We start from the raw sequence: 24956 nt of genomic DNA on the forward strand, positions 1-24956 counted from the left end.
GAGCTAGGCCTAAAGCCTAGAACTAGGCCTCGAACTCTACCTTCGTATCGTCCGATTCGGTGTAGCAACATCGCCCCCTACTGCAAACACTTGGCAGGACCCTACAAAAACCTTTAGACTCAGTGGGGCTTTCCTGGCTAAACAAGTGTAATAATACATTATGTTTATATTCTTTGGTTATTCGTTCCTACCAGCCCACCCCGCAGGGTCCTGTTCCGACTCTCTGTTGTATTACATTTCTAAGTATACTAGATTTGTGTTTCCATTTCATTTATACCTGATGACGATTGCTTGCGTTGCAGTCCAAACGTCGTATGCTAGTATTTAATTTATTATTTTCTCTTTATACGTCACTTTACCGAAAGAACCTGTACTGCCACGACGCTTGATTGATTGGTCACTCACGGTGCCACTGCCGCTCACCAGGGGGCTCTGCTGCCGCCGCCGCCGCCTTCACAGGCACGCGGCGACCACTGCAAGCGTCACCAGCGGGAGCATCGCCGCCGCCACCACCACGACGCCCACCGTGGGGCTGACGAAGGGGCTCTGAGTCGTCGTGGCGACCGCCTCTTCTTCTGACGAGGAGCGGGCTGGGGGTGGGGGGTCGGGGGGGTCACGGAGAGCAGAGAGAAATCCAGCAACGGCGAGCGTCGTAGTCGCCCGTGCCACGAGCGATGTGACTTTTCATCGATAATAAAAAACACTGGGACCGGACTCATTTCACTGCCTTGGTGACCCTCCTGGTTCGTCTTTCATAATCAGCGGCCACCATCGATCTACCTGATACACGAACCCCCCCGGAGACTAGACAAGCCATCGCCGCCATCTTGTGCACAGCGATCCAACTGGCTCCATTGAAGCTGTCCGGCAAATGAAAAACATCGTGGACTTTTCCCACAAATCTCACTTGCGATTGCGCAAGGAAATCGACGCAACCGCAGGGAGAGAGACACGCGGACAACAAACGTACAGGCGTCGTCAGGGTCAGGATCGAACCCGCAAACTCCTGCGCACCGGGCGAGGTAGTTAACATTTTGGCGTCGCTGCGATCGTGGCGGGAGGGAGGAGAGGAACTCACCGTCGTCAGCGCTGGCACCTCCACCGCTGCCTGGCGGCGTGCATGCCGACGCTGTGCTCACGCCGTAGAAGCACTGCCGAGTGGTTGTGGTGGTGGTGGTGCTATCGGCGGTCGTGGCGTCGGTTGCGGCGGTGGTGGTGATGTAGTCCCAGAGGCCTGTAACCTCGCCCTGCGGCGTGCGTGGTGTGGCGCTGGGCCGCGCCGGGTCACCGCGTGACACCGCTCCCGGCTCCGAGCTGCTGCTGGCGACTGTGGGGGGACAGTTACCAATGGGAAGGGGAGACAGCGGCGAGCGATTGGCAAAGCAGCCTGAATGTTTATAACCGACAAAGATGCTGCGTTAGCGGGGGGATCCACGTGTCTTTGCGAGCGAGAGAAGGGAGGGAGGGCATGGACGTGGCCGAGACGACCTCTGCTGGACCCATAGACTCATCACACAGAGACCCATAGACTCATGAGTCTATGGGTCTCTGTGTGGTGAGTCTGGGTCTGTGTAAGTCTATGGGTCTCTGTGTGATGAGTCTATGGGTCTGTGTGAGTCTGTGGGTCTCTGTGTGATGAGTCTATGGGTCTCTGTGTGGTGAGTCTGGGTCTGTGTAAGTCTATGGGTCTCTGTGTGATGAGTCTATGGGTCTCTGTGTGATGAGTCTATGGCTCTGTGTGAGTCTATGGGTCTCTGTGTGATGAGTCTATGGGTCTCTGTGTGATGAGTCTATGGGTCTCTGTGTGATGAGTCTGTGGGTCTCTGTGTGGTGAGTCTGTGGGTCTCTGTGTGGTGAGTCTGTGGGTCTCTGTGTGGTGAGTCTGTGGGTATCTGTGTGATGAGTCTGTGGGTCTCTGTGTGGTGAGTCTGTGGGTCTCTGTGTGGTGAGTCTGTGGGTCTCTGCATGATGAGTCTATGGGTCTGTGTGAGTCTATCGGTCTCAGTGTGATGAGTCTATGGGTCTCTGTGTGATGAGTCTATGGGTCTGTGTGAGTCTATGGGTCTCTGTGTGATGAGTCTGTGGGTTTCGGTGTGATGAGTCTATGGGTCTGTGTGAGTCTATCGGTCTCTGTGTGATGAGTCTATGTGTCTCTGTGTGATGAGTCTATGGGTCTCTGTGTGATGAGTCTATGGGTCTCTGTGTGATGAGTCTATGGGTCTCTGTGTGATGAGTCTGTGGGTCTCTGTGTGGTGAGTCTGTGGGTCTCTGTGTGATGAGTCTGTGGGTCTCTGTGTGGTGAGTCTGTGGGTCTCTGTGTGGTGAGTCTGTGGGTCTCTGCATGATGAGTCTATGGGTCTGTGTGAGTCTATGGGTCTCTGTGTGATGAGTCTGTGGGTTTCGGTGTGATGAGTCTATGGGTCTGTGTGAGTCTATCGGTCTCTGTGTGATGAGTCTATGTGTCTCTGTGTGATGAGTCTATGGGTCTCTGTGTGATGAGTCTATGGGTCTCTGTGTGATGGGTCTGTGTGAGTCTATCGGTCTCAGTGTGATGAGTCTATGGGTCTCTGTGTGATGAGTCTATGGGTCTCTGCATGATGAGTCTATGGGTCTGTGTGAGTCAATCGGTCTCAGTGTGACGAGTCTATGGGTCTCTGTGTGATGAGTCTATGGGTCTGTGTGAGTCTATGGGTCTCTGTGTGGTGAGTCTATGGTTCTGTGTGAGTCTATCGGTCTCGTTGTGATGAGTCTATCGGTCTCGGTGTGCAAACCTTCGACGTAGAGGCGTGCCTGGAGCTGCTGGTGGTGCAGCTTGTTGACTGCGTAGCAGGTGTACGTGTCGGAGTCGGCAGGCGACAGGTCCGAGATGAGCAGCGTGCCGTTGGCGAAGGTTTGGTGGCGCTCGCTCGCCAGGGATGCGCCGTGGTCGCCCTGGAACCTGGCGGTGCGCGGCGTAAGCAAAGAGGGGGGGGGGGGGGGAGGGAGTCTTGAGTGTTGTACACAGTGAAACTGCTGTGTGTGTGTGTTGTACACTCACACACAGCAGTTTCACTGTGTGTGTTGTACACACACACACAGCAGTTTCACTGTGTGTGTTGTACACACACACACAGCAGTTTCACTGTGTGTGTTGTACACACACACACAGCAGTTTCACTGTGTGTGTCACACACACATACAGCAGTTCTTCATCTGCGGACAGCTGCTTGCGTTGTGGCCGAAACGTCGTGAGAATTGTATTTTATTATGTTCTATTTTTATAATTTTATTATTTCCCTTCTACGTGATGACTTTACCGAAAGAACCAAGAAGATGAATCCCTGCAGTCACGAAAGCTTTAAATCAGTATTAGGGTTAGAGAATTACCAGTATGAACTACACTACGTCATCCTTGACAGTGTTTAGTTCATGGAGGCAGTAAAGTAGCCGGGCCAGCGTCGGTCTCACCACAGGATGTTGGGACGTGGCAACCCAAACACGGCACATTCCAAGTACGCGGCCTGTCCCTCTGTGGCCGTGTACAGCCTGTCCGGCTTCGACAGCATCCGTGGGGCCACGGCTGTGGGAGAGGTGGGGGGGGGCAGAGACAGGGGGAGGGAGGGTTGCTGAGTTAGAGGAATGTTGTAGTAGGTTTTAACCCTTTTAAACTGGTACAAAACTGACACCTTTATTCAAGGCATCATGTTTGCAATAACCACAACACAAGTAGTCAAAAAAGCAAACAAAAAGAAGTAACTCTAATAATGATAATAATATGCACTGTCCTTGATACAACTCAAACACAGTGCAATATCAGAGTATTGAGAGCTCTAAGTAAGCATTTACACTATGAGATCTCTTTTACCAGTGGTACGCCTTCTGGTGTCATCTAGTCCAACACCAATGGGGACTAGGCTCTAAAGAAAGCTGTCTCGGGTGTGGACCAATCAACATCAAGGACAGTGCATATTATTATCATTATCAGAATTGCTTCTTTTTGTTTGCTTTTTTGACTACTTGTGTTGTGGTCATTGCAAACATGATGCCTTGAATAAAGGTGTCAGTTTTGTACCAGTTTAAAAGGGTAAAAATCTACTACTATATTTTGCCACTGCTAAAAGAGATCTCACAGTGTAGAGGAATGTTGTGGAACCACAGCAGAGATGCCACCAGGTGAAGCAGGAGGAGATCTTGGGGGGTGGTGGTGGCAGGAGTTGACGAGGGAAGCTTCAGGAGGGAAGTGAGAGAGAGAGACAGGAGATTGGAGAATGAGGAGCGGAGGGAGACACTGAGTGGTTATCCCTCCACGGAACACAGGAGGTGGAATGTGGAGGGGGAGGGAGGAGGGGGAGGATTTGAAGGGGGGAGCAACACGAGGAGAAGCAAGACAGATGTTTGCCGAGAGGACTCACACAGAGACCCACAGACTCACATAGAGACCCACAGACTCACACAGAGACCCATATACACACACTGAGACACATAGACTTACACAGACACAGACACTCATAGACTCACACAGAGACCCAGAGACTCACACACAAACTCACACAGAGATCCACACTCACACAGAGACCCAGAGACTCACACAGAGACCCATAGACTCACACAGAGAACCATAGACTCACACATAGACCCATAGACTCACCACACAGAGACCCACAGACTCACACAGAGACCCACAGACTCACACAGAGACCCACAGACTCACATAGAGACCCACAGACTCACCACACAGAGACCCACAGACTCACCACACAGAGACCGACAGACTTACCACACAGAGACCCACAGATTCGCACAGAGACTCAGTCGTCCTTCCCCCGCACCTCCGACCGTCATAGTTGGCTACGTGCGGCTCTCACCCAGAACGTTGACGTAGGCGTTGGCCAGGATGGTGCCGTGACGGTTGGAGGCCTGGCACTGGTACACGCCGGTGTCTTCCTCCCGCAGCCGGGTCAGCGTCAGGAAGTTGCGGTCCACCCGCCGGTCCGGCACCGCGGGGGCTTCTGCTCCGTGGCACGGCGGCACGACGCCCGGCACGGTTTGGCGCGGTCTCGGCGCATGATGCGGAACGATTTTAACCACGATGTGGAATGGTCTGAGCGCGATTTGGCATTGTTTGGCAGGATGCATTTAGCGCAACGCGGCGTGATCCGGCTCACTTCGCTACGTCCTGTGGGTGAGCGTGCGACCGGCTGGGTGAGGGCGTGCACATTGCGGGCAAGTGAGCGGGCGAGTGAGCGGACGAGTGAGCGGGCGAGTGAGTGGGCAGGTGAGCGGGCGGGTGAGCGGGCGAGTGAGCGGACGAGTGAGCGGGCGAGTGAGCGGGCGGGTGAGCGGGCGGGTGAGCGGGCGAGTGAGCGGGCCAGTGAGCGGGCGAGTGAGCGGGCGAGTGAGCGGGCGGGTGAGTGGGCGGGTGAGCGGGCGGGTGAGCGGGCGAGTGAGCGGACGAGTGAGCGGGCGGGTGAGCGGGCGAGTGAGCGGGCGAGTGAGTGGGCGAGTGAGCGGGCGACTGGTTGACCGAGCGTGTGATTTTACCGCGATCGGTCGACCGAGCGATCGGCTGACGAGCGTGTGCACGTGCACGTCGGTGGACAAGCGGGCGAGCGAGCGTGCGATCGATCCGCGAGTGAGCGGGCGGGGCGAGTGGGCGAGCGAGACTGACCCCCCCCCCCCCCCGCGTCTCACCGTCGATGGGCACACCGTTGAGGAACCAGCGGATGGTCGGTGCGGGGATTCCGCTTGCGAAGCACGTGAGCTTGGCGCTGTCCCCCGGCGCGTAGCTGCGGCTCTCTGGCAGCGGAGCGAACCAGTGCGGCTTCGCTGCAGAGGGCGGGAGGGGGGGGGGGCGGGGGGGAGGAGGAGGGGGAGCGAGGGGAGGAGGAGGAGGGGGGAGGAGGAAAAGGGGGTAAGGAGGAGGAGAGGGGGGAGGAGGAGGCAGGGGGGAGGAGGAGGGGGGGGAGGAGGGGGGGGAGGAGGAGGAGGGGGGGGGAGGAGGAGGGGGGGGAGGAGGGAGGGGGGAGGAGGAGGGAGGAAGAGGAGAAGGGGGGGGCGGAGGGGACAGGGGGGGAGGAGGGGTTAGACAATGTCCCTTGCTTGTCAACTAGACATCACACATGTGTGGTTACCAGGCAGGTCCACTGAGCTACGTAGCTCACAGGCGGACCGGCTCTCGGACGAACAAACCCACGTGACTTTCACACGGCACCAGCGAGTGTCGCGCGGCACCAGCGAGTGTCAAGGCAGAACCAGACAGGGGGGTGGGTGGGTGGGGGGGGGGTCCCCACCTGCGATAGGGAAAGGCGGCTGATGGAAATGAACAAAGCGAGGTGTCAGTCACCATCGGTGTGGCCGGCTTCCTATAGACAGGGACCACCACCCCAGCAGCAGCAGCAGCACCACCAGACAGCGGAGGGAGAATGGAGGCAGACCCCCGGCTGTGAATGGGAACTCGAGGTTGTTGCCGGGTTCGTAGCGGAGTGGCGCTAACACCTGAGCCACCACTCCGCCACGCGCACACACGCACACACACGCACACACACACACACGCACACACACACACGCACACACACGCACGCAGGCAGGCACACGCACGCAGGCACACGCACACGCACGCACACACACACACGCACACACACACACGCAGGCAGGCACACGCACGCAGGCACACGCACACGCATGCACACACACACGCAGGCACACGCACACGCACGCACACGCACGCACACACGCAGGCACACACACAGGCGCACGGACGCACACACGCAGGCACACGCAGGCACACGCACGCACAGGTGCACACAGACACAGGCACACAGACACACACACAGGCACAAACACACACACACAGACACACACACAGGCGCAAACACACACACACACACACAGGTGCACACACACACACACAGGCGCACACCTTCCACGGTGACCGTGACGGTGTGCAGCGCCACGCCCTCGCTGTTGACGGCGCGGCACTGGTAGCTGCCGCCGTGTGACAGCGTCGCGTTGCGGATGGCCAGCGTCGTGCCGGGGTCGTGCCGGCCTCGTGCCGGAGCCGTGCCGGGGGGTGCGGCGAGGGGGGCGGCTTCCTCATCCGACGACAACAACATCCCACCCCACTTGCTCCAGCTCACCTCCGGCGTGGGGCTACGCACACACACACAGGGAACGCACACGCACACACACGCGCGCACGTGTGTGTGTGTGTGTGCACGTGTGTGTGTGTCAGTTGACCCGTGGCACCTGCTGGGTCTGCCCCGTGACCTCCTGCCAGCGGGCGTTCGACACTTCACGTGGTAGCCTCAAGGCGCACATGGCCTGGCGCAAGTGACGTCAACGCCACTTAGTGGCGAATGGCGGTTGTTGTTGTGTTGCACTTGTGTGTGTGTGTAGATGTGTGTGTGCGTGTGTGTGGGGAGCGGTAGTCTAGTGGTTAGCGCGCTGCGCTACGAACCCGGCGACACGAGTTCGATTCCCGCTCAACACCAACAGTGACGATTATCTGAACCGGTCCCGGGCCTCCCCTAGGTCGACTCAGCCTTAAATGAGTACCTGGTGCGGTGTGTAAACATCGCCACTGGGGAGACAAAGGCAGTCGGGTGTGGTTGCTGGCCACCCACCCCCTCGTGTGCCGTTCCGGCCTTCGTAGGTGCTTGCTAACAGCACTTGCCCCTACAGTCTGTTAAGGCTATACGGGGGGTCTTTGTCTTGTGCGTGTGCATGCGTGTGTGTATGTACAGGCCTCGTGTGATGCACGTCAACAGCAGCGTCTCCCCGGTGAGCACCACCTTGCTGCTCGACTCCCCCGCGGGCTCCACGAACACCGGCCGGCTTTTTGACGGACGCTCTGCGTGTGCATCATCCGGGGAGCGGTGGCACAGTGGTTAGCGTCTACACTGCGCTACAAAAGCTGGCCATGAGCCGAGTTTGATTCCCGCCGTAGGGCAACACCGGTGACGGTTATGTGAACACGCGCATACGTACACGCACACGCACACACGTACACACACGCACACACACACACACGTACACACACACACGCACACACACACGTCCACACACACACGTCCACGCACACACACACGTCCACACACGCACACACACACACGTACACACACACACGTCCACACACACACACATCTACATGCACACACACACACGTACACACGCACACGCACACACACACGTACACACACACACGTACACACACACACGTACATACACGTACACACACGTACACACACACACGTCCACGCACACACACGCACACGTCCACACACACACGTACACACACACACACACGTCCACGCACACACACGCACACACACGTCCACACACGCACGTACACACACACGCACACACACACGTACACGCACACACACACGTACGCACACACACACACACACGTACACACACACACACACGTCCACGCACACACACACACGTCCACGCACACACACACGCACACACACACACGCACACACACGCACACACACACACGTACACACACACACGGACACACACACGTACACACACACACGTACACACACACGCACACGTCCACGCACACACACACGGCCACACAGACACACACACGTCCACGCACGCACACACACACGTCCACGCACACACACACGCGTCCACGCACACACGCACACACACACGTCCACGCACACACGTCCACGCACACACACACACGTCCACGCACACACACGTACACACACACACGTCCACACACGCACACACGTACACACACACGCACACACGTACACACACACGCACACGTCCATGCACGCACTTCCCGGCGTTTGCCACCGCTGCCGCCACTCACTGCGTGTGACGACCAGCCGTAGCGGCTGCTTGTAGCGGATGGTGCCCGTGTGCGGGTAGCGAGCGTGGCACACGTAGTCACCCTCGTCGCCGGGGAGCACATTGGCGAAATGCAGGTCACCCTCCGGACCCTGCGTCACTCGCCCATCCAGCGGCACTTTCTCCACGGCTGCGGCGGCGGCGGTGGTGGTGGTGGTGGTGGCGGCGGTGGTGGTGGTGGTGGTGGCGGTGGTGGTGGTGGCGGCGGTGGTGGTGGTGGTGGTGGTGGCGGTGGTGGTGGTGGTGGTGGTGGTGGTGGCGGTGGTGGTGGTGGTGGCGGTGGTGGCGGTGGTGGTGGTGGTGGTGGCGGTGGTGGTGGCGGTGGTGGCGGCGGAGGTGGTGGTGATGGCGGTGGTGGTGGTGGTGGCGGTGGTGGTGGTGGCGGTTGTGGTGGTGGTGGCGGTGGTGGTGGTGGCGGTGGTGGTGGTGGCGGCGGTGGTGGCGGTGGTGGTGGCGGTGGTGGTGGGCAGTCGGAGGGGCGGCGGGAGGAGGGATTGAGGAGATCGGAATCGTTGTACAGGCAGCAACAATGTTCCACACTGCCCACCAGGGATTATTTGTATGTCTGTCGTGCATAAATAAATATATAATACAAACAGCTCTTTGATTGGTGGAGACCTACTGCCGGGTATAGGAGAGGGGAGGGGCCTAAGGAAGGAGGGGTCAGGGGAGGGCCTAAGGGGGGAGGGGCGAGGTAGTTAGCATCTCATAGCCACCGTGATGATGATGATGAGAGAGAGACACAGACCTCCTGCACACCAGGCGAGGTAGTCAACATCTCATAGCCAGCGTGGTACTCACAGCTGCAACATCTCATAGCCAGCGTGGTACTCACAGCTGTAACATCTCATAGCCAGCGCAGTACTCACAGCTGTAACATCTCATAGCCAGCGTGGTACTCACAGCTGTAACATCTCATAGCCAGCGTGGTACTCACAGCTGTGACATCTCATAGCCAGCGTGGTACTCACAGCTGTGACATCTCATAGCCAGCGTGGTACTCACAGCTGTGACATCTCATAGCCAGCGTGGTACTCACAGCTGTAACATCTCATAGCCAGCGTGGTACTCACAGCTGTGACATCTCATAGCCAGCGCGGTACTCGCAGCTGTGACATCTCATAGCCAGCGTGGTACTCACAGCTGTGACATCTCATAGCCAGCGTGGTACTCACAGCTGCTACATCTCATAGCCAGCGCGGTACTCACAGCTGTGACATCTCATAGCCAGCGTGGTACTCACAGCTGCGACATCTCATAGCCAGCGTGGTACTCACAGCTGCTACATCTCATAGCCAGCGCGGTACTCACAGCTGTGACATCTCATAGCCAGCGTGGTACTCACAGCTGTAACATCTCATAGCCAGCGTGGTACTCACAGCTGTGACATCTCATAGCCAGCGCGGTACTCACAGCTGTGACATCTCATAGCCAGCGTGGTACTCACAGCTGTGACATCTCATAGCCAGCGTGATACTCACAGCTGCAACATCTCATAGCCAGCGTGGTACTCACAGCTGCTACATCTCATAGCCAGCGTGGTACTCACAGCTGTGACATCTCATAGCCAGCGTGGTACTCACAGCTGTGACATCTCATAGGCAGCGTGGTACTCACAGCTGCCACATCTCATAGCCAGCGTGGTACTCACAGCTGTCCAGCCAGAAGACGGTGGGAGGAGGGAAGCCGTGGGGAGGAGGGCGGCAGTGCAGAACGGCCGGGGAGCCCACGGCGGCCATGACGGGCGCCAGCTGCTCACGCGGCCACCGCGGGGCACCTGCAGGGTACAGACAAAGTCTCCTCGTGTAGCCTTCGCAGGGCGTCGGGGCAAGTGCTGCCAGCGAGTTGGTGGTCAGCACCGGGCCGCCTTTGTCTCCCCGATGGTGACGTGTTTACATGGCGCATTAGGTACGCGTTTGAGGCTGAGTCGACCTAGGGGAGGGCCCAGGACGGGTTCAGCACTTTGTGTGTGGGGAGTGGTGGTGCAGCGGTTAGCGCCCTGTGTGTGTGTGTGTGAGTGGGGAGTGGTGGTGCAGCGGTTAGCACACCCTGTGTGTGTGTGAGTGAGTGAGTAGTTGACGGTGCGAGCGTGCCCCCCCCCCACTCACGCGCCAGCCTCACGGTGATGTTGTTGCTGAGCGCCGTGCCCGCCCGGTTCCCCGCCCAGCAGCGGTAGACCCCCTGGTAGCGCTGCACCGCCGCGGTGACGTCACCGTCACCGTCACCGCCACCGTCACCACCGGACTCCGCCGCCGCCGCCGCCACCGCCGCCAAGTCGACGGTGAAGGTCCCCGAGCCATCCCCACGGCGCCGCACGTGGGGGTCACTGTCGGGGTCAAAGCTGCCCCCGTCCTTGCTCCACCAGAAGCTGCAGCACAGGCGGGGAGGGGGGAGGGGGGGGAGTGGGGGGGGGGAGGGAGGGAGGGGGAGGGGGGGTAGGGAGGGGAGGGGGGAGGGAGGGGGGAGGGAGGGAGGGGGAGGGGGAGGGAGGGGAGGGAGGAGGGGGAGGGAGGAGGAGGGGAGGTGGGGATGGGATGGAGGGAGGGGAGGGAAGGGAGGGAGGAGGAAGGGAGAGAGTTAATTCGGAATGGAGGGAGGAAGGGGGGTAGGGAGATGGGGAGGGGGGGGTAAGTCGGGAGTGAGGGGAGATGTAGTGAGGGATGGATGGAGGTGTGTGCAGCGTACGTGGGCGCTGGGTTGCCGCGTGCTTCGCACTGCAGCACCACGTTGTCACGTGGGTCGACGATGTAGTCCTCGCGCGATTGCCACGTGATGGACGGGGGCTGGGTGACTGCGAGAGACCAACGGGTCAACAACAAAGTTGAGTTGATGGACTTGGGTGGATGAGTGATGGGTGTAGTTTCAAGTTTCAAGTTCATGTAGTGGGTGTAGAGCCCTGTGAGACATTCGGCTCTTGAATCGGGTGCAACCGCAACAAACAAAAAACAAAAACACGAACAAAAAACATCTTAAAGTGACGATGTGACTGAGTGCTAAAAGCAAATCCAAGAAAAGACAGCAAAATATTGCAGAAAAATCACCGTACACCAACGCTGTGTGCAAACATCCCAGTGGGATGCAAGTCAAACAACAACAACAACAACCGCAAGACAACTTAGATTAACGCCATCAGTCTAACTCTGTACTACAACAAACAAACATGGCCAAACCAAAGAACTTTTCGAAAATCACCAAAATAAAGCCAAACAAGCAATGCAACAGTGCAGGTCATAGGAACTGTGACGGAGTTTTCACAATAAACGATGTAAACAACATGTACCACCAAACCCTGCAGCCACAGCTGGCTGCATGGGTCACTCCACAACAGCAGGAGGAGCATCAGTCGGAGTGTCAACATTTTGCAATGCACCTTTAAGATCAGCGCACTAAATCAAAACACAGATCATACTTTGAAGCGATCATCCGGAGCGAAACATTGTATTTTAGGCCACTAAATTGCAGTGGCAGTTAGGGGTGTATAACTCCTCTAGAGCAGTTTTGAGTGAAGATCTCATAGGTAGAGATTCAAATTGCAGTTTATTGGCGACAGCATTCCAGACCCTGGGGCATCAATAGCAAAGGCCCTTCCTCCAGTGTTTGTACGGCAATAGGGAATGTGAAGCTGGTAAATGAGCGAAGACCTTAGGTGTTTCGATTTAAAGCTTTCGTGACTGCAGGGATTCATCTTATTGGTTAAACGCAAGCAGCCGTCCTCAGGTGAAGACCAGGTCTGTCGGGGAGACAGTATCTGACGCTGTCTCCCCGGCAGACCTGGTCTTCTGCTTGCATTGTGGCCGAAACGTCGTGAGAATTATTTTACTATGTTTTATTTTTATTATTTTATTATTTCCCTTCTACGTGACTTTACCGAAAGAATCAAGAAGATGGACCTTAGGTGCTGTAGGGGGGGGGGGTATCAGCTGCTTAACGGGAGGGGGGGGGGTGTTTGCTACTCACGGTCAAGGGGCAGGACGAGGGGCTGCTCACAAAGAGCGCCGAGCTGCAGCAGCAGCAGCAGAGACGCCACCACGAGGTGGGGGGCGGCGGTGGTGGTGGAGAAAGAAGACGCCATCGGGGTGGGGGGGGGGCTCCTTCACTTGGCTAGGAGGGGAGGAGAAGAGGGAGGGGAGGGAGAGGGGAGGGAGGAAGGGAGGGGTGGGAGGGAGGTGAGAGAGGGGTGGGAGGGAGGGGGGGAGGGAGGGAGGGAGGAAGGAAAGGAGGGAGGGAGGGGAGGGAGAGAGAGGTGGGAGGGAGGGGAGGGAGAGAGAGGTGGGAGGGAGGGGGGGAGGGGGGGTGGGATAGAGGGAGAGAGGGGTGGGAGGGAGGTGAGAGAGTGGTGGGAGGGAGGGGGAGGGAGGGGAGGAGGGAGGGAGGGGTGGGAGGGAGGGGGGAGGAGCAAGAGGGAGGGGGGGGAGAGGGGCGGCAGGAGGGGGAAGGATGGGAGGGAGATTTGGGGGTCTTACAATGGAACATCTGTGACGTGTTGTTTGTCTACTAAAAGCCATCCAGGCAGCGAATTTCAGTCACGTAGGGGAAAATAAATAGTAATAAATAAATTATAAAATGATAGAAATAATATTAATAAAATGATAATTATTAGACTATTTTATATAATTTAATTAATTTTATTATTTCCATCATTTTATTATTTAATATTAATTTTTCCCTACTTGACTTTACCGAAAAAACCTAAGAGTATGAATCGTTGCAGTCACGAATGCTTCAAATCTAGAAGCATTGAGGTGTTTTAGAACTACAGATGAAGGTCATCATTCCGGTGAGCTATCAAGTTCTTTTACACAAACGCCGAGTAAGGTCACGGGGTCAGGACATGAGAACATTCAGTACAAAAGCACGATACGCTCAAAGTAAAAACAAAGTTTTACACTATAAATCCTTTATATGCGTGGCATCGGTTTTATTTTATTATTCATTTCTGTTTTTTTTGAGTAAGAATTTCATTTTTATCACATTGGTATTTTAAATTAAATATAAGGAAAGTCGTATATAAGGATTATAAGGTTTTCAGTTTTTGTATGATTGTTTATATTGTACATTTTTGTTGTTTTCTTGAATAATTTTCTGTGTTTAGGAAAAATATACGATTGTGTTAGTGAAATTGTTTTTTCCTAAAAAGTGGAAAATTTTGGAGAAAAAAATTTCACGAAAATAAATTGTCACGCACAACGAGTCTGTGTGCAAAATGTCAGCTCGATTGGATCACGGGAAGTGGGTTAAAAAACGACCGAAAGATTTGCACGGTCGTAAGCGCGCAAGCAAGCGAACTTAATATAAAGGATTTAATAATAATAGAAATGGATATGTATTTTCCCCTTTAATTATCTGCTTTATCAATATTGATAATTGTCACCAAAGTACACTTTAAAACTCTTATTCTTAGGTTTTTTCGGTAAAGTCACGTAGGTAAAACATTAACATTAATAAAAATAAAAAAGTAACATTTTACTTTTATTAATTGTAATGTTTTACCTACGTGAATTTATCGAAAAAACCTAAGAATATGAATCCTTGCAGTCACGAAAGCTTCAAATCTAGAATGTTTAAAACTCTCTTGATTAGAAGCTTTCGTGACTTCAGGAATCCATACTCTTTGGTTCTTTCGGTAAATTCACGTAGGTGTAAAATAAAATAAATCACGACGTTTCGGGCTCAACACAAGCGTCCATCATCAACACAAGCATCCATCATCATCACCTGATGATGGGCACTAGACCGACGTAACTTTACCGAAAGAACCAAAGAGTATAACTGAACACTGTTTTAAAACTCTCTTCTATAGGCACAGCACCATTTTGGCTTTTCATTATCAGATTCGTTAACTGGACTTTTTGATTTTACAAAATGAAGAGCTTTTTCTCAGCAACCCCAGGTGGGACTCGAACCCACAATCCCTGGCTTAGGAGGCCAGTGCCTTATCCATTAGGCCACTGGGGCTACATGTAGCATGATGAAAACCTGACTTATGTACAGACTTCTTAAATAAACTCACAATTAAAAAAATATATGTTTTTCCCCTTCCGTCCCCTCTGTTTTATTCATGTTGATAATTGTTTTTTTCCTAAAAAGTGGAAAATTTGGGAATTTTTTTCACAAAAATAAATTGTCACGTACAACGAGTCTGTGTGCAAAATGTCAGCTCGATTGAATCACGGGAAGTGGGTTAAAAAACGACCGAAAGATTTGCACGGTCATAAGCGAGCAAGCAAGTGAACTTAATATAAAGGATTTTAAAATACGTAAATTTTCTTTGAGATTTGAAGCTTTCGTAACTGCAAGGATTCATACTCTTAGGTTTTTTCGGTAAAGTCACGTAGGAAAAAAATAAGAAAAATATTATAATAAATGAAAAATAACTAAATTACATCACAATTGAGTTATTTTTCGTTTATTATAATTTTATAACATTTCTTACCTACGTAGTTTTACCGAAAAAAACCTAAGAGTATATCAATTATCTGTATACCGATTAAATCTAGTTTAGTTTTATCTGTATATGGATAACACGTAGTTTAGCTGTATCTGTATATCGATAAACAATATCGTGTTTTCATGTTATCTGTATATAGATAACGAATTAGTTAAGTTGAATATGTATTTATAAAAAACATGTCAATGATGGTTTTACCTTTCCTCTACTTTGCGTGGCGGTGACGCTGGTTCTGCCGAGTTGTTGAACTCAGCAGCAGCAGAAGGAGCAGTGCAGATGGAGGGTGGCATGTGATGTCGATCTGAATGTCACTTCTATTTCTATACAGGCAGTCCTCTACTTACGATGGAGATGTGTTACAACGACCCTATCATCGTAAGTCGAAAATATCATAAGTCGAAGATGGCCTCTAGCCTAGCCAGGAGTCTTACAGGGTGGTGGTAATCTAGCAAAACAGAGCAAGTTACAGTAGCGTACTGTATAGACTATATCCTGTGTGTGTTTATTAATTACAAGACTGTATTGCACAGTAACATTTAAAGTAAAAAAAAAACCAAGGTAAATTCTTAGCCTACCTATATGAACTGCAAATTAATATGAAGTTTGTTCAGGAAACAATCCTATCTGCTAGAAAAATAAACTTTTAGCATGCATTGAACGTATCGTATCGTGGTAACATTGAAATGAAATCGCTAAAGCTACGTATCATAATGTAGTGTATAATGTAGTGTATAGCGTAGTGTATAGTAATAGGGTAGTGTGTAGTGTATAGTGTAGTGTATAGCGTAGTGTATAGTAATAGTGTAGTGTATAGTTTAGTGTGTAGTGTATAGTGTAGTGCAGGGGTCGGGAACCTTTTTGACTGGGAGAGCCATAAAAGCCCAATTTTTCTTAATATATTTCATTGAGAGCCATATAGTATTTTAAACGTATCATAAATTAAATATGTCTTACTTTTAATGCGACTTCTGGTCACGGGACCCGTGACCCGAGAAATTTTATCTTCAAAACTAATTTCTGTTTACTTTAAAATGACACAGTATTATTAAGCAATATCACAAGTATTTTAAAATCAGCTCCAAACTCATTTTATTTTTATTTTATTATTATTTTTTTCAACTCAAATTTGTCTGGGAGCCATATGCCGTCACCGGAAGAGCCATATATGGCTCGCGAGCCATAGGTTGCCGACCGCTGGTGTAGTGTATAGTAGTGTATAGTAATAGTGTAGTGTATAGTAATAGTGTATAGTAATAGTGTAGTGTATAGTGTAGTGTGTAGTGTAGTGTATATTACTGTGTAGCAGTAAATAAAATCGCTAAAGCTACGTATCATAAATGCATTCACCGTGGCCAATTACAGCCAACGTTAGTTGAGCGTGGACAATTAGACCCAAGCCGAAACATAACATTTACAAAAGAATGTTTCCAAATATTTATGTTTTATTTTTTATAATAGAATATAGTGTTGTCATCAGTAAGACGTAAGTATACCAAGTTTGCAGTCGATGCCACATTGGGAAGTGGGTTAAAATTGAGTTACAAGATTTGAGGATACAACAACAACGACAACAACAACAGAAGCGTGTAACATTGGAATATTCGAGAGTATCTATATGTATAAAGCGCTCTACCTTACAGCATTTACCGTTATAAACCTTGTCCATGTGTAGTAGTACCCCAGTAATCACCATGAACATCGGATTATTAGTATGGGGTGAGGGTAAAATTAGGCTCATTGTTTTTCTTACTCTTAAGTTTTTTCGGTAAAGGCACGTAGGTTAAATAATAAAAATAAAATAATAATACGTGAAAATAAGTCGATGTATTTTTATTCTATTTTATTATAATTTTTTTATTTTTTTACCGACGTGACTTTACCGAAAAACAACCCGCTAAGAGTATGAACCCTTGCAGTCACGAAAACTTCAAATCTAGAATCGCTGCTTTTCCCTTTAACCTCCACCTTGCCGAGGCCTACACGCACACACTCACCCCCCACTCGCTCGCTCACTCACCCACACAGCAGGAGGATGAGGTGGAGGAGGTGGTGATGAGAGGTTTACCTGTGGAGGTGTCAGTCCCAGCACCACAGCAATGGTGGAGCAGCAGTAGCCCAGCAAGAAGCCAGCCAGCACCCAGCAGCTTGACTGCAGCAGCGTCTGTGTCCAGGGCTCCGTGTAGACTCAGCTCTGTTGACTCAACACGCCCCTTGCCAAGGGCTGGCTCTACTCTGTCGAATGGTCGATGGTTTCCGCTGAGCTGTGTGGATTTAAGCTTCACAATCATGGAATGCGTTGCGCAATAATCACGTCTAAATTCAACATCGTGTAGGGTAGACTCTATCTACTGCTGGATGAGGAGGAGGGGTAGGGGGTGCAGGGGGGCAGTGTGGAGTCTGTGGGCAGTGCTGAGTCTATGGTGCAGTGTTGAGTCTATGGGCAGTGTTAGTCTATGGGCAGTGTTGAGTCTATGGTGCAGTGTTGAGTCTGTGGGCAGTGTTGAGTCTATGGGGCAGTGTTGAGTGTGTGGTGCAGTGCTGTGGTGCAGTGTTGAGTCTATGGTGCAGTGTTGAGTCTATGGGTAGTGTTGAGTCTATGGGCAGTGTTGAGTCTATGGGCAGTGTTGAGTCTATGAGCAGTGTTGAGTCTGTGGGCAGTGTTGAGTCTGTGGGCAGTGTTGCGTCTGTGAGCAGTGTTGAGTCTATGGGTAGTGTTGAGTCTATGGGCAGTGTTGAGTCTATGGGCAGTGTTGAGTCTATGGGCAGTGTTGAGTCTGTGGTGCAGTGTTGAGTCTGTGGGCAGTGTTGAGTCTGTGGGCAGTGTTGAGTCTGTGGGCAGTGTTGAGTCTATGGGAAGTGTTGAATCTGTCGGGGTCGCTGGCCCCCGAGATCCCTCCCTCGATAATGCTAACGGCCGGGCTAACATCGTTACTCGCCCCCCCCCGCTGCTAGGCGAACCGCTGCTGGGTTCCTCACCCATGGGGTGTGAGCCGTCGCTCGAGGATTCCCCCCCAGCGCGGGTCCGCGTAGTAGGCATGGCTAGCTACCAAGTGGTATTATGCCCCCCTTTACGCTACCACGATACCTCCCTTTCCTAATCGCGCACCTGCAACCCACACGGAGCGAACGTACGCACACCCACACACGCAGCTCCGTGCACTCCAACTCAACCCTGACTACTCACGTTATGATCGCGCACCTGTATCATACACGGAGTGAACGCACGCGCACACACGCAGCTCCACACGCGACACGCACTCTCGCGCCGCTCTGTGCAGCGCTCCCACGAGGCGAGCCGCAGCACTACCCGCGTTCACACTGCTCACGAGATCACACGAGGCCACGATTCGCTATTAATGATTTATTATTTGCTACCTGGAACTGGTTGTGGAGTCAGTATGGGTCGACGAGGCTGGCCTAATCTACCACCCCTGAATCTATTCTCTATTTATCGGCTATGATCCTAATTCACCTTCTACTCACTGTTAGGTGCCCACGGCGGTCCGTTGATCCCTGTGCCAGTAGCGTACCTCGATGCGTCGCACGGACGTCCAGGTCGCTGGACTGGAGAGCGTCCTGTCGCCTGGCGCTGGAGTGTCAGCGATTTCCCCTTTGCGCCCCATTTTTATCCTCCCTACATCAAAGGGATGCGGCTCTGAGCAGGATGGCGGCCCTCAGCTTTTCCTTAACAATGGGCTCGCGCCCGCTAGCACACGCACGGCGGTTCCGGGCGCCTTTGATATTCTAATCAATGTGCGGCGTGCGCGGCGTAAATTCTAATTAATCCCTTTCTCACGCAGGCCTTTATTATTGCAGATTATGCGGCGGCATCCATCACAAAGGCTCGCCGTGGGAATTTGTGCACGGGCCCCCCGCGTGCCTCCCCTCTCCCAATCTATTCATACTTTCAGCTTAATCCTTTATCTTCCCTAACAATGGTGCCTGCGCGCTCAAGCGTAATTATCCTAACCATCCGTGACTATGCGCAAGAGCCCCTGCGGTCCCGCTACTCATGCTGTCCCGTCCCTCCCCTGCTTGCCTCGTCGACACGTGGGTGGTGTGTGTGGGGGATGCGTTTCAACCGTGGTGGCCGAATGCCCTTCGCCGCGGCCATACCATCTTAAGGCCGGTCGCAGCGCCGTGGTGCAAAGTAGCGTCGGGGGAGGTCGTCCAATTCCTTGATCGCCGGAAACCGTGAGAGTTAATCCCCATAAGGGTTTCTCAGATAAAAACCGGTCGATCAGGTGACCTCCCCTTCCAGCTCTATGGGGGGGGGGGGGGGGGGGGGAATGCGTGCAGGTGTGTTCATGTGAGGTGAGGTGAGGGGGACGAGGGGTTGGCTCCGTTGCTTGGTGGTGGCGAGGTCGGGGATGGGACGCCTGTCGAACGGCTTCGTGGCGGCGGCATCACATAGCCCCCCGAGGTGCCAGTCCCCGTCCCGGGTTGACTGGAGCACCGTGCTTGGGCCGCGCCCACGAGGAAACGCTGCGGGGTCCGGGGGATCCGTCCGGACCTCGTGGCTGGTCTCGGGGCGGGTGGTTCCGTCCTCTGTAGCTCCTGCGGCGGCCTCCTCCTCCACTCCAGCGGCTCTCCCCGTCCTCCGGCACCTGTGGGCTGGGGCACAAACTCACCAGCGGAAGGGTTTAGGGGCCGTCGTCCGCGCCGTCTCCGGACTGGATCGGGGCGTCTCGGGGGCCCGGCGGGGCCCATGTAGTGTGCGAGGCCCCCCAACACAAGGGGTGCGGGTACTCCGGGATTTTGGGGCCTTCGGGTGACGGGGTTCTCTCTCGCCGGGGCCGCTTTCCACGGTTTTAAGCGGCGGACGTTGACCACCGTATCTCGACCCCTCTCCCCGCCATAAATTAGTACCGTCCAGGGGGAGATCTGCCGCACCACGGTCCAGGGTCCCCGCCAGTAGGTCGTCAGTTTCCCCACCTGCCCGGCCCCGATGCGAGGGGTGTGTAGCCACACCTTAGCGCCTGTCAGGAATAAGGGGGGTTCCATACGGGGTCGGGTGCCCTGTTCCTGCCGCCGATGCGCGGCTTCCCCTTGCGGGTATGCTCGGCCTCGGGCTTCTCGCAGGGTCTCCACGGGGCGGCTTCCCTCCTCCGGCTGGGGGGAAGGGACGCCGAATAGCAGATCTGCAGGTAAACGAGACTCACGGCCGAACATCATTAAAAACGGGGTTTGTCCCGTCGACGTGTGTACGGTGGTGGCATAGGAGAAAAGGGCGTAGGGGAGGTGTTCGTCCCAATCCCGTTCATTTGCGGCCGCCATATGTTTGAGTTTCCCCGCTAGGGTCTGATTCATGCGCTCTACCATACCGTTCGCTTGGGGGTGGTACGCTGTGGTTCGGTCCTTCTGGATTCCGAACTCTCGGCACAGTGCCTGGAACAGCTCGGCCTCGAACTCGCTACCCTGGTCGGTGAGGACTCGTTCTGGGATCCCGTGCTTAAGTACGTAATGTTCCACGAATGCCCGGGCCACCACCAAGGCCGTTTTATCAGGGATGGCCACTGCCACGGGGTAGCGGGTGAAATACTCAGCTGCGACTAGGATATACCGGTTGCCTCGATGGGATCGCGGGAATGGCCCCTGTAGGTCGATCCCGACCAGCTGATTCGTGCGGCTGATGCGGAACGGCCTTAGGGGTACCTGGTATCGTGCCGGCTTCGGCCCGCACTGCTGACAGGCGCAGCAGCCCTGTACCCAGGCGACCACGTCTTGTGCCAATTTGGGCCAGAGATACTGGCGACACAGGGTCTCTCGAGTGCGTCGTTCCACGTCATGGCCCCCGAGTGGGTGATCATGCACCAGCCGTAGCAGCTGGGGTCGTACCTGGGCAGGAACACAGATGCACCCCGGCTGGTCGGCCTCGGTTAACTCCCGTACCACTCCGTTCTGCACACACAACCGGCCATACAAACCGCTCCAGGGTCCTGGTAGGGCGCTCTTTTCCTCCCGCAGTGCCGCCTCCACCGCCGCCAGATCGGGATCCCGCTGCTGGGTCTGTCTCAGCTGCTCGTCGTTTAGGCCCGGGAAGGCGCAGCCGACGTCCTCTTGGATCCGTCCGATCGGGGCGGGGTGATTCGCCGGGTCCCAAGCCGTGGGTCCCGCGCTTGCCGGGCGGTCGACGGGATCCTCGGTGCCACCTGTGAGGGTCTCTGTGGTGCACACTGCACTCTCTCTCGCTGGGGGGGGGGGTCAGTGGCTGCGGCCTCTCGGTTGTCCGTTGCCTGCCGGCAGCGTCCCCCCGTGAAACACGGGCAGGCCTCCTCCGCCCTTGTCTCGGCGTACACCGTGGGCCGCCTCGACAAGGCATCCGCGTTTGCATGCGTCCGGCCAGCCCGATACTCGATTTGCAGGTTGTACTCCTGCAACTGCGCCAACCACCGGGCCATCTGCCCTCGCGGCTCCTTGAATGTAAGAAGGAACTGCAGAGCATAATGGTCAGTGCGTACACGACATCTCCTGCCGTACAAATACGGCCGGAACTGTTTACATGCGAAAATCACGGCGTACAACTCTTGGCGGGTCACGCAATAGTTCAGCTCGGCCCCACTCAAGGTCCGGCTGGCGTACGCGATTACTCGTTCCGTCCCATCCTGCACCTGTGACAACACCGCGCCCAGCCCGCTGCTGCAGGCGTCGGTGTTCAAAATAAAATCGGTGGTAAAATCGGGGAAAGCGAGGGTGGGGGCGTGGGTGAGGTGATCTTTGAGAGTGGTGAAGGCCGTCTGGCAGGCCCTCGTCCACTGATAGGGGTGCTTAGGGGAGGTGAGTTGGGTGAGAGGGCGTGCAATCTCGCTGAATTCCTTTACAAATCGACGATAATAGGTGGCGAGCCCCAAAAATGATCTGATCTCCGTCAGATTCCTTGGCCGTGGCCACTCCACTACGGCGCGTACCTTCTCCGGATCGGTGTGCACGCCTGCCTCGCTGACGCGATGCCCGAGGTACCCCACCTCGCGTTGTGCGATGTAACACTTACGTGGCTTGAGCTTGAGATGAGCCGCTCGCAGTCGCTGGAACACCTCTCGTAGCCTGGACCAATGCTCAGACAAAGATCTACTGAACACGATCACATCGTCCAAGTAAATCAGGCACTGTTCCCATTGCAAACCCCGCATCACCAACTCCATCAGCCGCTGGAACGTCGCGGGTGCATTGGTGAGTCCGAACGGGAGTACTCGAAACTCGAATAGTCCCATCGGGGTGGTGAATGCGGTTTTCGGCCGATCCTCCTCCGCCATCTCCACCTGCCAGTACCCGGACGCGAGATCGAGGGTGGAGAAGTATCGCGCTCCGGCGAGGCTGTCAAAAGTGTCGTCGATGCGAGGTATGGGGAAGGCGTCGCCGAGCGTGACTGCGTTCAATTTACGGTAATCGACGCAGAACCGGGTTGACCCATCCTTTTTCGTTACTAGTACCACCGGGGCTGACCAGGGGCTCGCCGAGGGCTGAATTATGTTATCGCGAAGCATGTCCCCAACCGCCTCTTTGATCTGGGTGCGTTCGGGTGCGCCCACTCAGTACGCAGGGAGTTTGATGGGTCGGGCTGCACCGGTGTCAATTTGGTGCTTAACAAGGTCGGTCCGACCCACGTCCGAGTCGTGTTCGCTGAACACGTCGGCATACTCCCGCAGTAACTCGTGCAGCCGATCGGCCTCTCCCTTAGGTAAGTCCGCCCATGGTACATGTAACGCGTCGAGCAGGGGAACGACCTCGGCTCGGGGAGTCGGGCCGACTCGCCAGGCCAGGTCCTGCTCACCCTCAGGACGACCGGTGTCCTCAGCCCAGAGTGCGAACACCGAGTCGTTAGAGTGGCGTGCGTGCAGGGGGTGTACGGTGGCTATCGGGGTGCGCCGTCGCAGTATCGCTGGGGTACTGTGGGGGTTAAACATCCGCATAAACAATCGGTCCCCATCTGCGTTTACCAACGTGGCGGATCCCACGATACCATACCGTTTTGCCAACTCCGGGTGAGGAGTTAGCATTACCTCCCCTGATGGTCGGAGTGCGGGGTCGGTGGGGGATGTTGCCACCGGCACCAGCATCTCGGTGAGCGGGCCGATGGTGACTGCCGTCGTCAGGATAGCGGCCACAGGTGCGAAGCGGGGGCGCGTCGGTTCTCGTCCCAGGAACGGTATCCGCTCGCCGTTGCTCTCCACGGTGGCGCATCGCTGGCGGGGTTGCACGTTGAGTCCCAGCCGTTCTAAGAGGTCGGTACCTGCGATACACTCGTGACACAACGCACTCGACACGTAGAACTCCTGGGTGCACACCTGACTGCCTATGCGGACCTCTAGGGTGGCTCTCCCCAGCAACCCCATTCCGGCTCCGCTCGCAGTGTGCAGCGCGCGGTCCGGGGCCTGCAGGTGGCGCACGTCGACCCCGATCGCGCTGCAGTGCGCTGCACTGACGAGCGAGGCTACCGCCCCCGTGTCCAGCAGAATTCGGGTACGCACTCTGTTTACCTCCCCTTCCACCAGCGACGTGGCCCCCGTGATCCCCGCCACCAGCTCCCGTAGCCAGTCGCCAGGAGTCACCGTTTCCGTGGGCATTGTTGCTGGAACCTGTGTGGAGATCACTCGCTCGCCATTATCACTACAGCTTGTTTGTGTCGGGGTTACGTCGATTTCACCCCCGGTGGTCCCCTCTCTAGGGGGGCCTTAGTGTTTGACCTATGCATCTGCCTCGCACGGGAGAGCTGAGGGCAATCCCTCATGAGGTGCCCTCGATGATCGCACACATAACACGTCCGGGGAGGGGTGGCGGCTCCGTAGTGGGTCCCCTGCCCGCTCCCTCTCCCTGTACGCAGTTGTTCCAACTCGGACTCTAATTGGGATACCTTCCCGGCCAGCCCCCCTACTGTGGAGTGTAGCTCGCCCATCTCAGACTGGATGTTCTTCACATTTTTATTCGCTTCCTCGCGTGCTTGGGTTATCATATCTCCCACACCGGCCTGTAACCCAGCTACCAACCCCGGGGTGGTCTCGCTGGGTCTCTGGGGCTCCCTTGCCCGTCCCCTTACTGCGATGGCGGGCTCTTCCTCCTCGTCGGAGAGTAGGCTTGCTACGGCGCACTCTCGTCCCCTCCCTCGAGGCTGCGCGCGCTCACCCGAGAGTTTCTCGCATTTGCGCGCGCGCTTGACGAGGGTGTTAAAGGAGAGGCGTGCACCGTCTACATTTGGCTGCCACCACGGGGTGCGTGCCAAATATCGCTGGATTTTACCGGCGGCGAGGCCCTCAATTATTTTGGCCTCGTACTCTGGGTACGCGAGCTGGGTCAACATGCGTACATCCTCGGCGTAATCTCGTAGATCCTCGCCGGGCTGGCGGCGGCGTGCCTCTAAGGCCGCCTGCGCCTCCTCCTCGTCATAGGCGCCGAAGCGCCGTTCGAGTTCGCACATTAATTTTTCCCACTGAGTTTGTGCGCTTGCGGGCAAAGCTTCCACAAAGTCAGCTGTTCGCCTATCTAAATGTAGCTCTAACTGCTGCAACGCCTCCTCATCTGACCACCCATTAACTTTTTTAGCCCCCCTGATGCTGCGGGCAAACGATTTCCATGATGGAATTCCTTTGCCCGTAAATGTGCATTTGATTTTAATCTGGGTTGGGGGGCCTCTTTCCCTTGGGGGTGCGGGGATCATCCCACT

General features: G+C 54.8%; 1 protein-coding gene and 1 non-coding gene across 2 annotated transcripts; both read right to left on the reverse strand.

The window, feature by feature from the left end:
- Positions 1–453: 453 nt before the first annotated feature.
- Positions 454–24593, reverse strand: LOC133361990 (neuronal cell adhesion molecule-like). Its single transcript, XM_061580963.1, has 14 exons — positions 24533–24593; positions 11536–11641; positions 11101–11218; positions 10959–11040; positions 10502–10627; positions 8813–8980; positions 7720–7828; positions 6899–7128; positions 5671–5805; positions 4845–4988; positions 3448–3559; positions 2772–2938; positions 1079–1327; positions 454–590 (listed from the first exon to the last, which is right to left on the reverse strand). Exons 1-14 carry the CDS (start codon positions 24591–24593, stop codon positions 454–456), a joined length of 1944 nt encoding a protein of 647 aa, XP_061436947.1.
- Positions 14733–14805, reverse strand: TRNAR-CCU (transfer RNA arginine (anticodon CCU)). The gene has a single exon. It is a non-coding gene; the product is annotated as a tRNA-Arg (tRNA).
- Positions 24594–24956: the final 363 nt, after the last annotated feature.

This window comes from Lethenteron reissneri, unplaced genomic scaffold (genome assembly GCF_015708825.2).
Source record: "Lethenteron reissneri isolate LAM-NWPU_2019-01 unplaced genomic scaffold, ASM1570882v1 scaffold_1321, whole genome shotgun sequence".
Taxonomy (NCBI): Eukaryota; Metazoa; Chordata; class Hyperoartia; order Petromyzontiformes; family Petromyzontidae; genus Lethenteron; species Lethenteron reissneri.

Coding starts and splice junctions, on each gene's coding strand:
- LOC133361990 (XM_061580963.1), bottom strand. CDS start 24,593: ATGTTGACCCAGCTCGCGTACCCAGAGTACGAGGCCAAAATAATTGAG. Junction 11,041..11,100: donor CGGCGGTGGCGGCGGCGGCG/GCGGAGTCCGGT, acceptor GCGGCGGTGCAG/CGCTACCAGGGGGTCTACCG. Junction 1,328..2,771: donor GGCACGCCTCTACGTCGAAG/GTTTGCACACCG, acceptor GTCCCCCCACAG/TCGCCAGCAGCAGCTCGGAG.